Source organism: Sinocyclocheilus rhinocerous, unplaced genomic scaffold, assembly GCF_001515625.1.
Source record: "Sinocyclocheilus rhinocerous isolate Xijiao unplaced genomic scaffold, SAMN03320098_v1.1 scaffold1508, whole genome shotgun sequence".
NCBI lineage: Eukaryota > Metazoa > Chordata > Actinopteri > Cypriniformes > Cyprinidae > Sinocyclocheilus > Sinocyclocheilus rhinocerous.
Genome location: NW_015660889.1, coordinates 396,509 through 409,469, shown reverse-complemented (window position 1 = coordinate 409,469; position 12,961 = coordinate 396,509). Strand labels below are relative to the sequence as shown.

Sequence of the window (12,961 nt, the reverse complement as noted above, 5' to 3'; positions counted from 1 at the left end):
TTTGTGTGTGTGTGTGTGTGTGTGTGTTTGAGAGAGAGAGAGAGAGAGAGAGGAGGGAGCAAAGAATAAAGCAGGAGACACTCATACAAGACAAGTTTAGAGGAAACACCTGGAACGAGACACTGAGGACAAACCTCACCCTTCTTTTATCCGAGTCTTCCTGTGCTGGAGGATGAGCGCTATCTTTGCTAAACTGGACCCCAGGAGAATTGAGTGGGAGTCGTCCTGGTATGGACTCCACTCGCGAATCCTGCGCACTAAACCTGTGGACTCCATGCAGGAGAGCTCAGATGACCTGCATGGCACCAGGCTCGCCCGTGTGCTCACTACGGTGGATCTGGTGTCACTTGGGGTGGGCAGCTGTGTGGGCACTGGCATGTATGTGATAACACTCGTTGCCTTCTCTAGTGCAGCTCAACCAGGTATCGTCCCATTCGTCAATATTTGTGATATCACAAATCCCGGAAAATATGCGTTGTAGTCCAAACGAGTTGTTCGTTGTAGTTTTTGAAAAGTGATTTCTTTTGAATAAAATATGTCCTTTTGAAGTGGACTTTGAGCTTTGTAACTTTGCAGATCTTTTTTATGCTCAAACAGCAACATTACAGACTAACTAAAGTTGAAAAAGTGAAAAAGCATAATAGGACCCCTTTAGACCAGAGTAAGTCAGCCAGACCAAGACTTGACCCAGTTCTAGACCAAGAACCACAAGACTGAGATCTGTCAGTCCAAGAACCAGACTATCAATCTGAATGAACTGAAATAGAGTAATAACATAAAATAATACGAATACAAAGTAGAAATAATAGAATGGTGAATTTATTATTGAATTTTAAACACGGGCCAATCAAGTTTTCACCTTGTTGCCAATAAAAAATAAAAAAATTTTTTTATACATTTTAAAAATTAATTAATTATATAAATATACCATATTACCACAATTATTTTCCTAATAAACAGAAAACAAAAACATAAGACTGTTATTTTTAAACATTAATAAACATGTTATTATTATTTTTAATAATAATAATTTTCTGCATAAATTATAAATGTGAATAATTTTTCAGAAAATGAAAACAAGACTATATTGAAAAATTAATAAGAAGATTATACCAAGAACCACAAGACTGAGATCTGTCAGTCCAAGAACCAGACTATCAATCTGAATGAACTGAAATAGAGTAATAACATAAAATAATACTAATACAAAGTAGAAATAATAGAATGGTGAATTTATTATTGAATTTTAAACACGGGCCAATCAAGTTTTCACCTTGTTGCCAATAAAAAATAAAAAATTTTTTTTATACATTTTAAAAATTAATTAATTATATAAATATACCATATTACCACAATTATTTTCCTAATAAACAGAAAACAAAAACATAAGACTGTTATTTTTAAACATTAATAAACATGTTATTATTATTTTTAATAATAATAATTTTCTGCATAAATTATAAATGTGAATAAAAATGAAAAAAATGAAAACAAGACTATATTGAAAAATTAATAAGAAGATTATAATTTATATTATTATTGATAATAATAATAATAATAATAATTTCTACATAAATTATAAATATATACTTTTACATTGCCAATAAAACTTTAAACATGGTAAGCTTTAACTATCAATGACTTTTTCCTAATAAACCGAAAAAGAAAACGGCATATAAGACTGTATCTAAATATAAGTATATTTAATAGTAATACAAAAGTTATATTATTATTAATAATAATTAGAAATTCTACATTAAATCATAATTATTAATAATTTTACATTGCCAGTAAAACTTTAAACATGGTAAACTATTAATTGCTTTTCCCTAATAATCAGAAAATAAAAACAGATAGAAACGATAAGCTGAGACCTAAATTAACATCCATAAATGGCCACATCCATAAAATTCCAGACGTTGACTTTAAAATGTGTTTCTGCATTATGAACTTATCAAACAGCTAATCTCAGTGATTTTCACACAGGCGTCTGCTATGCTGAGTTTGGTGTGAGAGTGCCTAAGACAACAGGCTCCGCCTACACGTACAGTTATGTCACAGTGGGAGAATTTGTGGCCTTTTTCATTGGCTGGAATCTCATTTTGGAGTATTTGATTGGCACAGCAGCGGGAGCCAGTGCACTGAGCAGCATGTTCGACTCTTTAGCCAATCACACCATCAGCCGCTACATGATCAACCATCTTGGAACATTGAATGGCCTGGGTGAGTCTCTTTCCTAGTAATCAGATACTAAACAAATCGCTTGTGTGGTTGATGTGGTCTTTATCCATCCTTCATGTTCCAGGTAAGGGAGAGGAATCTTATCCAGACCTGCTGGCTCTGCTGATCGCTATGCTGGTGACGGTGATTGTGGGTTTAGGGGTGAAAAACTCTGTGAGCTTCAATAATGTGTTGAATGTTGTTAACCTGGTCGTGTGGGTCTTTATGGTGCTTGCCGGACTGTTTTTCCTTTCTGGAGCCAACTGGGAGGATGGGAGGTTTCTGCCCTATGGCTGGTCAGGGGTAAGAATGTTAACTATATAGGAATGTAAATGCATTACTCTTTGTCTTCATTGAATGTGATGTTAAGCAAAATGAGCATTCTACTATAATAAAGATCAACGATTTTTATGTGCTCTGTAGGTCATGCAAGGAGCTGCAACCTGTTTCTATGCCTTCATTGGCTTTGATATTATCGCCACCACAGGAGAAGAGGCCAAGAGCCCTGACACTTCTATTCCATATGCCATAACAGTCTCTCTCGTCACCTGTCTCACAGCGTACGTCTCTGTGAGTACAGTGACTCCTCTCATACCCAAATACTGAACTGAGAAGGACATTAGTTAATTTTGTTTAATTACATAATCATTTTTAACAAGTTTACCAAATATGATATTGTCATGATTCTGCTTTCTAAGGACTTACTTAAGATTTGAGATTAATCATGAAATGAACCCCTAGTTTTCAATAGTAAATATAAATACATAGAAAAAACCTGCCTAGAATTTGTGCATTTGTCTGTGGAGTATTGTCACATTTATCTTGTTCACTGGGGGTTGTCAGGCAGTATTCTCTGTAACAATTATTCATATTTTTTATATATAATAATTTCATCAATTCATAGTTGAAGTGCAAATAAATAACTAAATAAATCTTCAGGTAATAACTCCAATAGTTGGTGGAAAGTAAGATACTGTACAGTGCTAATGTAATACAAAATAAATATTTTCAAGGTGTTTTAATCATTCGCTCTAACTTTAGTACAATAAAAAGCCAATTATTTAAACCAAATGTTTAATTTTAAGACGCATTTTCTGCAAAATTATATAACACATTTTTGTTGCATTTATAATACCACGATTACGGTTTTTCTCACTCAGTATAAATGGATCTGTGTAATATGAAAATATGAAAACATATAGTGGCCTAAAGGGGTAGCTCACCCAAAAAAGAAAATTCTGTCATTAATTACTTACCCTCATGTTGTTCCAAACCCATAAGATCTTTCTGTGAAATCCGAGAGCTTTCTGATCCTTCACAGACAGCAACGGACCTGACACGTTCAGATATACTTTTTGTGTGCAAAGAAAACAAAAATAACAACTTTATTCAACAATTTCTACTCTTACGTGTCAGACAATGACACAAAAGGTATTCTCGTAGCTTCATAACATTACGGTTGAGCCACTGATGTCACATGGACTATTTTAATGATGTCCTTACTACTTTTCTGGGCCTTGAACTTGTCAGTTGCATTGCTGTCTATGCTCTCGGATTTCACCAAAAATATCTTAATTTGTGTTCTGAAGATGAACGACGGTCTCACGGGTTTGGAACGTCATGAGGGTGAGTAATTAATGTCAGAATTTTCATTTTTGGGTTGATGAAATGAAAATGAATTTTCATTTCATTTCAGGTCAAATGCAACATAATAAGCATTTGACCTGTTTATATGTCTTAGGTGAGTGTGATTCTGACGCTGTTGGTGCCATTTAACCTGATTGACGGCGATGCCCCGCTTATGGAGATGTTTGCCATTCACGGCTTCCTGGCAGGGAAGTATATTGTAGCTGTGATACATATGGTTCAGAAAGCTTTTTTTTTTTTTATGTACCAGCTTATAGATAGCTTAAACGATATTTATAAAATAAACATGGATTCTATTCTTTGTAACCTAACTCTGACATTAAACTGTTTACCAAATTTGAATATTGAGTTCTTAAAGGAGAGGCACTGCAGAAAAAATTGTTCTGGACTGAGATTGTGTCCTAAAGGACATTTCATGCCATGTATTTGAAATTGTTGTGACAAATGCAACATAATAAGCATTTGACCTGTTTATATGTCTTAGGTGAGTGTGATTCTGACGCTGTTGGTGCCATTTAACCTGATTGACGGCGATGCCCCGCTTATGGAGATGTTTGCCATTCACGGCTTCCTGGCAGGGAAGTATATTGTAGCTGTGGGCGCTGTGGCAGGACTCACTGTCAGCCTGCTGGGATCTCTGTTCCCTATGCCCAGAGTCATCTATGCCATGGCAGGAGATGGTCTGCTTTTCAGGTATTTGTGTATATACTTTTCTCTTTTTTATGCTATGCATGTTTTACAAGCTTTTTATCCCAAGTTTGTTTCAGTGTTATTTTTAGTACCATTGAAATGGTTTAGGTAATATTTTGAATTAGATTTTATTTTATATTGTTTTCTGTTTTCAGTTTAGTTTTAGTAAAAGTTTTAGTAATTTATTGTTGGTTCAAATTGTTATTAGTTGTTATTGTTGTTTTACTGTAAATATGTAGTTTTTAATCACAAAGATTTGGCCAAATTGTGCAGCCCTATACAAACAAGTGAAGCAAACCTGGATTTTTTAAATTAAATTTTAAATCACAAATGCAAAAGGTCTTGGTCATTTTTCTTTCTTTCTCTTTCTTTCTTTCTTTCTTTCTTTCTTTCTGTCTCTCTCTCTTTCTTTCTTTCTCTCTCTCTCTCTCTCTCTCTCTCTCTCTCTTTCTTTTCTTTCTCTCTCTCTCTCTCTTTCTTTCTTTCTTTCTTTCTTTCTTTCTCTCTCTCTTTCTCTTTCTCTCTTTCTCTTTCTTTCTTTCTTTCTTTCTTTCTGTCTCTCTCTCTTTCTTTCTTTCTCTCTCTCTCTCTCTCTCTCTCTCTCTCTCTTTCTTTTCTTTCTCTCTCTCTCTCTCTTTCTTTCTTTCTTTCTTTCTTTCCTTCTTTCTCTCTTTCTCTTTCTCTCTTTCTCTTTCTTTCTTTCTTTCTTTCTTCAAATTTTGGCCAAATTCTCCAGCCCTACAAACAAGCAGCACGGCAATCAAGGTTTTCAATAGCAATTTAAAAATCACAATTATATTTTTTTAAATCTGAAAAACGGAGATTTTCTTTTAGTTAAAGTTTTAGTAAATTCGTTTTTTTTTTTTTGTAATTTGTAATTTTTATTCATTTTTTATGCAGATATAGTTTTTAGTCACAAAATAAAACACAAAGAAGCAAACCTAGAATGTTTTAAATCACATTTTTAGTAAGTTTTAGTAATTTTTCTTATTTATATTAATATACACATAAATTATAGTTATTAGTTATAATTATAGTATTATTATTTTTTAACAAATCGTTGCTCAAATTGTGCAGCCTTACAAACACATCATTCCTGGATTTTTTTAAATCACATTTTAAATCGGAATCACAATTTTTTTGTATAAATAGTTTTTAATCACAAAATTTTGGCCAGCCCTACAATCAAGCACAGCAAACATGGATGTTTTTAAATGATTAAATCACATTTTAAATTGTGATGATTTTTATCAGAAAAAATGCAATTATATATTTTAGTTACAGTTTTAGCCATTTTATTGTATATTTTTGTCATTATTTTCAAATGTTTAATATAATTTATTAGTTTTAGTTTATTCTGTTTTAGTACCTCAAGGTGAACTAAATAAAAATGGAAGATGATAAATGTTGTCTTGGCAATAGCTGAAATGAAATATTGTTTTTTTTATATATATTTTATTTTATTTCAATGAACGTTGATTTTATTTCAAGTAAGAAAAATGTTTTTTATGGTTTTAGTTTTAGTTACCTATAATGACTGTGGCTTGTTTGTGTGTACGCCAGGTTCCTGTCCTTTGTGAGTCCGCACACAGAGACGCCTGTGGTGGCCTGTGCTGTATCAGGCTCTCTGGCTGCTCTGTTGGCTCTCCTGGTGAGTCTGAGGGACCTGATCGAGATGATGTCCATCGGCACACTGCTGGCCTACACACTGGTGTCGGTATGTGTGCTGCTTCTGCGATATCAGCCCGACAGAGACGGCTTCACCAGTTTCCTTACTGAGGAGGAAGAGGAGGAGCGGAAGAGGAAGGAGGAAATGATGGCAGCTAGTGAGAAGGACATGAACTCACCTGGTGGAGAAGAGTACGCCGACAACCCCTGTGGGGCCAAGAACCTCCCCTCCAAAGGAGACGACGAAACTCTGATTGAAAAGTCGGACTCTGGAGGTTACCAGTTGGATAGTTCCGGCTACGGCGTTGGAGATAACGGCACTGAGGTGGACGACTCCAATAGTCTCTTGAAACGCATTTTGGGGTCTCATTATTACACTATACGGATGCGTTTGGGCCTGCCAAACTTTGGCGATAGGCCCACACCTGCAACAGGACGCACTGTTACTTCCTGTGTCCTCCTTTTCTTCATCTTGACCTTCTTTCTCTGGACGCTTGTCATCTATGGCTTCGATCATGTCTCAGGAGGAGCTCGCTGGGCAATATTACCTTTTATAATGACTGTGATTGTCCTCATGGTTACTTTGGTTATTATTATTCTCCGGCAGCCTGAGAACCCTAAAAAGCTGCCCTACATGGCGCCCTGTGTGCCCTTTGTGCCCACCGCTGCCATGCTGGTGAACATTTACCTCATGCTCAAACTCTCCAGCATCACCTGGGTGCGCTTTGTGGTGTGGTGCGCACTAGGTAAGCCAGATCTTCTCTTATGTACGCTAGACATTAGGGCTCCACGAATAATCGGAATAAAACTTGTTATAACTTAGTATGATTATTAAATTGCAAAGGCTGCGATTAAATTAAATAAATATACGCGCATGTTGCATGTTAAGCACAGAACTGTTCTTACACGAGAGCAGCTCATTATTTACTTATCATCAACAAAAACGAAGGTCTGATCTATAATTTAACATTTGAAAATGAAGAAATTAAGACTCAATTATAATTTTCTTCTTTTTCTACTATATTATACAATGAAATATAACAATAGTAAAATTATTTTTTTCTTTTCTTTTTTTACATTTTGATTTTAAATATATTTTTTAAATAAAATATTAAATAATGTGAAATAATATTTTGTGATTTAGTAGTAGTAGTAATTTTTATTATCATTATTATTGCTAAATCATAAAATATTATTTAATATCATTTTATATTATTTAAATAAATCAAATAATTTTATTACATTTTTCAAATTACATTTTACAGTGAAACCTTACAATAGTAATATTTCTTTTGGTTTTTGTTGTTGTTGATTTTATTTGGATTATAAATAAATGATTTAAAATTATTATTTAAAAATAATTTAATGTATTATTTAAAGTAAAATTATTTTTTTCTTTTCTTTTTTTACATTTTGATTTTAAATATATTTTTTAAATAAAATATTAAATAATGTGAAATAATATTTTGTGATTTAGTAGTAGTAGTAATTTTTATTATCATTATTATTGCTAAATCATAAAATATTATTTAATATCATTTTATATTATTTAAATAAATCAAATAATTTTATTACATTTTTCAAATTACATTTTACAGTGAAACCTTACAATAGTAATATTTCTTTTGGTTTTTGTTGTTGTTGATTTTATTTGGATTATAAATAAATGATTTAAAATTATTATTTAAAAATAATTTAATGTATTATTTAAAAAACTTATTTATAATAATAAAAATGAAAATATCACTACTGTAATATTTCACTGTAAAATAAGGTATTTTTTTTTACATATATTATTTCTATATTATGTATTTACAATATTCTTTACATATTATTTACAATTAATATTTATATATATTTACATGTATTATGTACAGTTATTTACAGTATTATTTTTGCAATATTAAATTATTTACTTGTTATTTAAATATTTATAATATTATAATTACAAAATAAGAAATATGACTATTGTGATATTTCACTGTAAAATAAGTATACTCTATAATACTCCATACATAACCTCAAAAATGTAGATTTTTTTTTGGCGTTTATTACCTTTACTTTGATAGGCCAGTCGATAGACAGGAAGTGAAGTGGGAGAGAGAGAGGGGGCAGGATCGGAAAAGGTCCATGAGCCGGGACTCAAACTTGGGACGGCTGAAGCGCAGCGGTGCTATATGTCGGTGCACTGCCCGTGAGGCTATCGGCACCACAAAAAAAGTTTTTTTAATATTGCATTTGAAATCACAATCACAATTTTTATCAGCAAATCATGCAGCTCTACTCCATATATTCCCAATCTTCTGTAAAGGCCCATTTACTCCAAGAATGATAACTATAGCGATGACTAAATTAGCTGCACGCTGCAGTTCTGAAAGTGATTCCAAAGATATTCCTTTATGTTGTTAATGTTATAGTCATGGTGTGCACTTCCCTGTTCTCATAGAATTAGAATGATCATCCTTGGTGTGAATGGGCCTTAACTGACCCCATCTCTTCATCCTACAGGTGTGCTGATCTATTTTAGCTACGGGATGTGGAACAGCTCACTGGAACTCAGCGCTAGAGAGGAAGCGGCTCATGCCAGCTCCTACCAGAGGTATGACACGGAGGTGGACGACAGCTTCAATGTCGATGAAGACCTCCCTCCTCAGGAGGACGAAGAGGACGGACAGTACCAGGGCTGGGCGGCTGAGGAGCATGGCTATCAGAAACACTACCAGCAGCACTATGATGAACAGAGACCATCCAACAGTCACAATTACAGAAGCAAAGGCAGGACCAATAAAGGCTTTGAGGAGCTGGTCAATGAAGAGTATTCACCTGAGTGAGCAATATACACTAAACTACTGTCGCAGTGGAGGTTGGATTTGGGTGACCATGATTTTGGCAAATAGAATATGTTCCTAGGTCAATGCCACAATACTGTAATAAGTAATGAAGACAAAAGGAAAATGTGCATTATGACGATAAATTAGACAATTTTAATGAAAACATACTGTTGGTAATATATGTTTAAAGTCAGAATGAAACGGAAGCGACATATAGTGATACATATCCGAGTGAACGGAAGATCATGTTACGAAATTTGAGTAAAAAGGTTAAAAAAAAAAGAAGTTTACAAGAAGATCATTAAGATGCATTTATAAAACATGAATTTTCATTTCATGCTTACTTTAAAATAATTTCTTTTTAAATTTATATTCATATTATTTAATTTATATGATAAATTAGTGACATGGCAATATGAATTTAAACAATATTTTTTGTCAAAAGACAAAAACTAAACAAATCCATTATTAAAATCAATACTTTTATGTTGATTAGGATCTCATGAGACCAAATGGGTAGTTAATGGTTAATGTTAATATGTGCTTGTTTGAGAGGAACAGTCCAGGAACACATTCTACTTGACAAAATCATGTTTCTCTAATTATTAAAACATTTTGTGTGTATTTCTTAGTGAACTTAAAAATATTTGTTCTTGAACAGGTACTTGTTAAAATGCATTTGCACCTTGAGACAGATAAGCGATTATCTAGAGGGATGTTTAGACCCGTTTTTTTTAATGGAGGCTTCATAAGTGCCTTTAAATAGCCCCTCCTTAATGTTATTCTACTTAAATCAAATATATGCTTACTTAGATATTGAACAGAATTAGTATTTCTTTCTCATGTGAGCTGCTGTTAGTGTTGGTTTTAAATTCACTTTTTTATTATACGTAGATCCTAAAAGCAATGCCTTTGTCTTCTCCATATAAAAACTCAGGATGACTCTTTAAAGCAAAAACTGATGCAAGTTGTCACTACATGAGCAGAAACCCTCTGTAGATGCATTGAGTGGACTTTTCACCTTACATCGTCTCCACATCTGTGTTTGATCTAAAATCTCAAGCTCTCCCTTGAATTTCAAGGGGAAATATTATGATTGGCTCCCTGTGAAAGCTTAATAGTTCTCTAAATATTTTGCGACATTGATATCAAATTCTTTCTATGCTGGTTTGTAGAAATGTCTTACTCTTGTGGTTTAGGTTTGCACGAGGATATTTACATTTCTTCCCTACAGCTGTGTGTAAAATCACTCGGATTTTAGAGTTACATGTTTAAAAGAATCTACAAATATATTTAAAATGAAATATTAAAATGAATATATTTTACAAACACAAATGGTGTCTTTTTTTGTGTCATCAGCTATAAAAATATTTTGCGAGTTCATGTTTTCATTTACACATTACATTTGTGTAACATGAGATGGCATGACAATTTGAACAAGCAATATGCATAAATAACAGTGGACGGTAGATTTATGTCTTCAAACCCCCAAACAGAGCATAAAATAATACATTACCCCAATAAATCAATCACCAACCATATGAGACCAGAAAAATGACCGGTTATCCTCTTACAGATATTTTTTCTCAAATTTCAAATGCTGATTTCCTAGGAGGTTGTGTGCAGGAAGCTGTGAGGAGATCAGGAAAACAGTGCAGATGACATCTGGTCATTTCCTGTTCGTCTGTCTATCTGTCTGTCCGGGTGTGCATGCTTTCCTAAATGCTGGCATTAACTAATAAGCTTAAATGCACAACTTTTACACAAGTAAAAAAAAAAAAGTTAAAAAGAAAGTCACTGAAAAAATATAGGAGCGAAATGAATACTGTGTAAATACTTTGACTCACAAACGTCCATGAAAAAACATGCCTAGGGAATCAAGAACTGTTTCCCTTTGAATTCTTTTCAGTGTCTGTTCAAACAAAGCCTTTAATGTTCAACAGTTTCCACCGAATTCTCTGTCCCCGCCAAATCTTCACATGTTTGCAGTCAAACCATGGCAGTAGAAAACAAATTCTTCACATATTTGATTGGTGTGTGTTCAAATCTTGAGGTAAGGAGCCTGCGCTCTTATCCAGTGTGTCTTCACATTCACACATGTGCGCTCTTGGCATGGCTGTTAGTAGGAGGGCCGGAGTTGGTAACTCCGCTGTGTTTTGAGTAGTAGTAGCGGTTTTCGGGATTTTGACTTGGGCTGTCGCCCCTTGAGCAACAAATCATCACCGAGCTGCCAAAAAAACAAAGGGCTGAACCGACCCAGCCAGCATACAGGGAGAATCCGAACGACATCAGGCCGTCCTCGTGAAGCACTCCGATGGGGAACCACACCGTCGACACCATCCCACACAGAGCTGAAAACAAGAAGAAGGCCACTATAATGTAGTACCAGAATCATAGCAAACTGACTTGACTGCAATGGAGAAACGATTCTTGACAGAAGTCACCTTCAAATCAAGCAGGTTTCTGTGGGTCAATGTATCAAATTTGCTTGACCAATTGAACCTGATCTGAAATTTGCATGTGGAAAGCTTTCGCCCTCACATGAAATTCCAGAAAGCGTAGATTCTCATTGAAATTACTGCATTTTGCTGAACAACAGTAAATGTGACCACACTTTAGGACTGGACGTTTTATTTGTGTTGTTTACACTAAAGAACAAACTAGCCAAATCTAAACCAGCCACCTGTACAAATGGGTCAGACAGTTGACCATGACTGGCTCTTCCCACTCTAACAGGATGTAGGAAATCTCTGGATGTTTTACAGTTACTTCAGTCAAGGACATTTTCAGCCCTGTATGTTGAAAGCTTGACTTTAGAGAGGATATGAACAACCAGAGGACAACATCTAGCATTTTGCTTAGAACTGCAACATTTTCAACAATTGAACACATTTTTATTTTAGGTTCATGAGTAATATATCAATGGGTTCTTTGCAGGAAATGGTACCATGGCTGTTCTAGAAATGGTGCTCAGGTGTTATTGGTTAAATGGGTTTTTGTAAATACCAAGTTTGCTATGATGGGGTTGATTAAGTGTAGCACTTAACACTTAAAAAAAAAAAGGTTCCAAAATGGGTTTTTGCCTCGATGCCATATAGAACCATTTTTGGTTCCCCAAAGAACCTTTCAGTGAACAATTCTTCAAATAATTATTTCTTCTTAGTGTGCAGAACATTCATTCTGATGTTCAATCTGAAGCATGTTTTACCACAATAAAAACTTATGGAAATGTTCCATGTGTATTGAAGGTTCTTCATGAAACCATAGAAGAAAATAAAGAACCTTTATTTATAATAGTGTTAAGTGCTACTTTAAACTGTCAAATCCACAAATTTAGAATTGCGTAAAAAGTTTAAAGGACAGTTCACTTAAAAATTGAAATGACACATTTATTGAACATAATTCTTCTTGGCGCTTACATGAGAGTTCATGAGTGAAGTAGTGATACAAGTTGTTCTTGTGAGGTAGATCTTTTCAATGAATTGACTGATCCAAATCATAAATGTCCCTCAGGTTTACACACTGACTATATATCAACTTTTTCCTCTATTCGTCAAAAAAGTTATCCTATATGACTTCAGAAGACTTAAAATATAATGCACAAAACAACTTTTTTGATAATTTTATATTATTTAAAGGGGTCATATGACGTTGCTAAAAAGAACATTATGTTGTGTATTTGGTGTAATTAAATGTGTTTATGCGGTTTAAGGTTAAAAAAACCCATTATTTTCCAAATACTGTACATTATTGTTTCTCCTCTATGCCCCGCCTTTCTGAAACGCGTTGATTTTTACAAAGCTCATCGATCTGAAAAGTGAGGTGTACACTGATTGGCCAGCTATCCAGTGTGTTGTGATTGGCCGAATACCTCAAGCGTGAGACGGAAATGTTACGCCCCTCAC

General features: G+C 34.1%; 2 protein-coding genes across 2 annotated transcripts in view; one reads left to right on the top strand and one right to left on the bottom strand.

Moving 5' to 3' along the window:
• The first annotated feature begins 172 nt into the window (after window positions 1–172).
• Window positions 173–9,331, top strand: LOC107725854 (probable cationic amino acid transporter). The gene is made up of 7 exons (XM_016535254.1): window positions 173–446; window positions 1,963–2,223; window positions 2,306–2,523; window positions 2,644–2,790; window positions 4,352–4,560; window positions 6,121–6,971; window positions 8,734–9,331. Exons 1-7 carry the CDS (start codon window positions 173–175, stop codon window positions 9,054–9,056), a joined length of 2,283 nt encoding a protein of 760 aa, XP_016390740.1. The 3' UTR covers window positions 9,057–9,331.
• A 1,068-nt stretch (window positions 9,332–10,399) lies between these two features.
• cldn11b (claudin 11b) overlaps window positions 10,400–12,961 on the bottom strand; it is a 4,633-nt gene continuing 2,071 nt past the window's right edge. Inside the window, exon 3 of the mRNA XM_016535248.1 lies at window positions 10,400–11,407. Within this exon, the coding sequence (XP_016390734.1) occupies window positions 11,148–11,407 (260 nt within the window). The 3' untranslated portion in view covers window positions 10,400–11,147. The remainder of the gene's footprint in view (window positions 11,408–12,961) is intronic.

Bases quoted from the DNA above. Each gene is read 5' to 3' on its own strand.
- LOC107725854 (XM_016535254.1), top strand. From the start codon at position 173: ATGAGCGCTATCTTTGCTAAACTGGACCCCAGGAGAATTGAGTGGGAG. The intron at 447-1,962 runs GTGATATCACAA...CTTATCAAACAG, and splicing joins CGTCCCATTCGTCAATATTT to CTAATCTCAGTGATTTTCAC. The intron at 2,791-4,351 runs GTGAGTACAGTG...TATATGTCTTAG, and splicing joins GTCTCACAGCGTACGTCTCT to GTGAGTGTGATTCTGACGCT.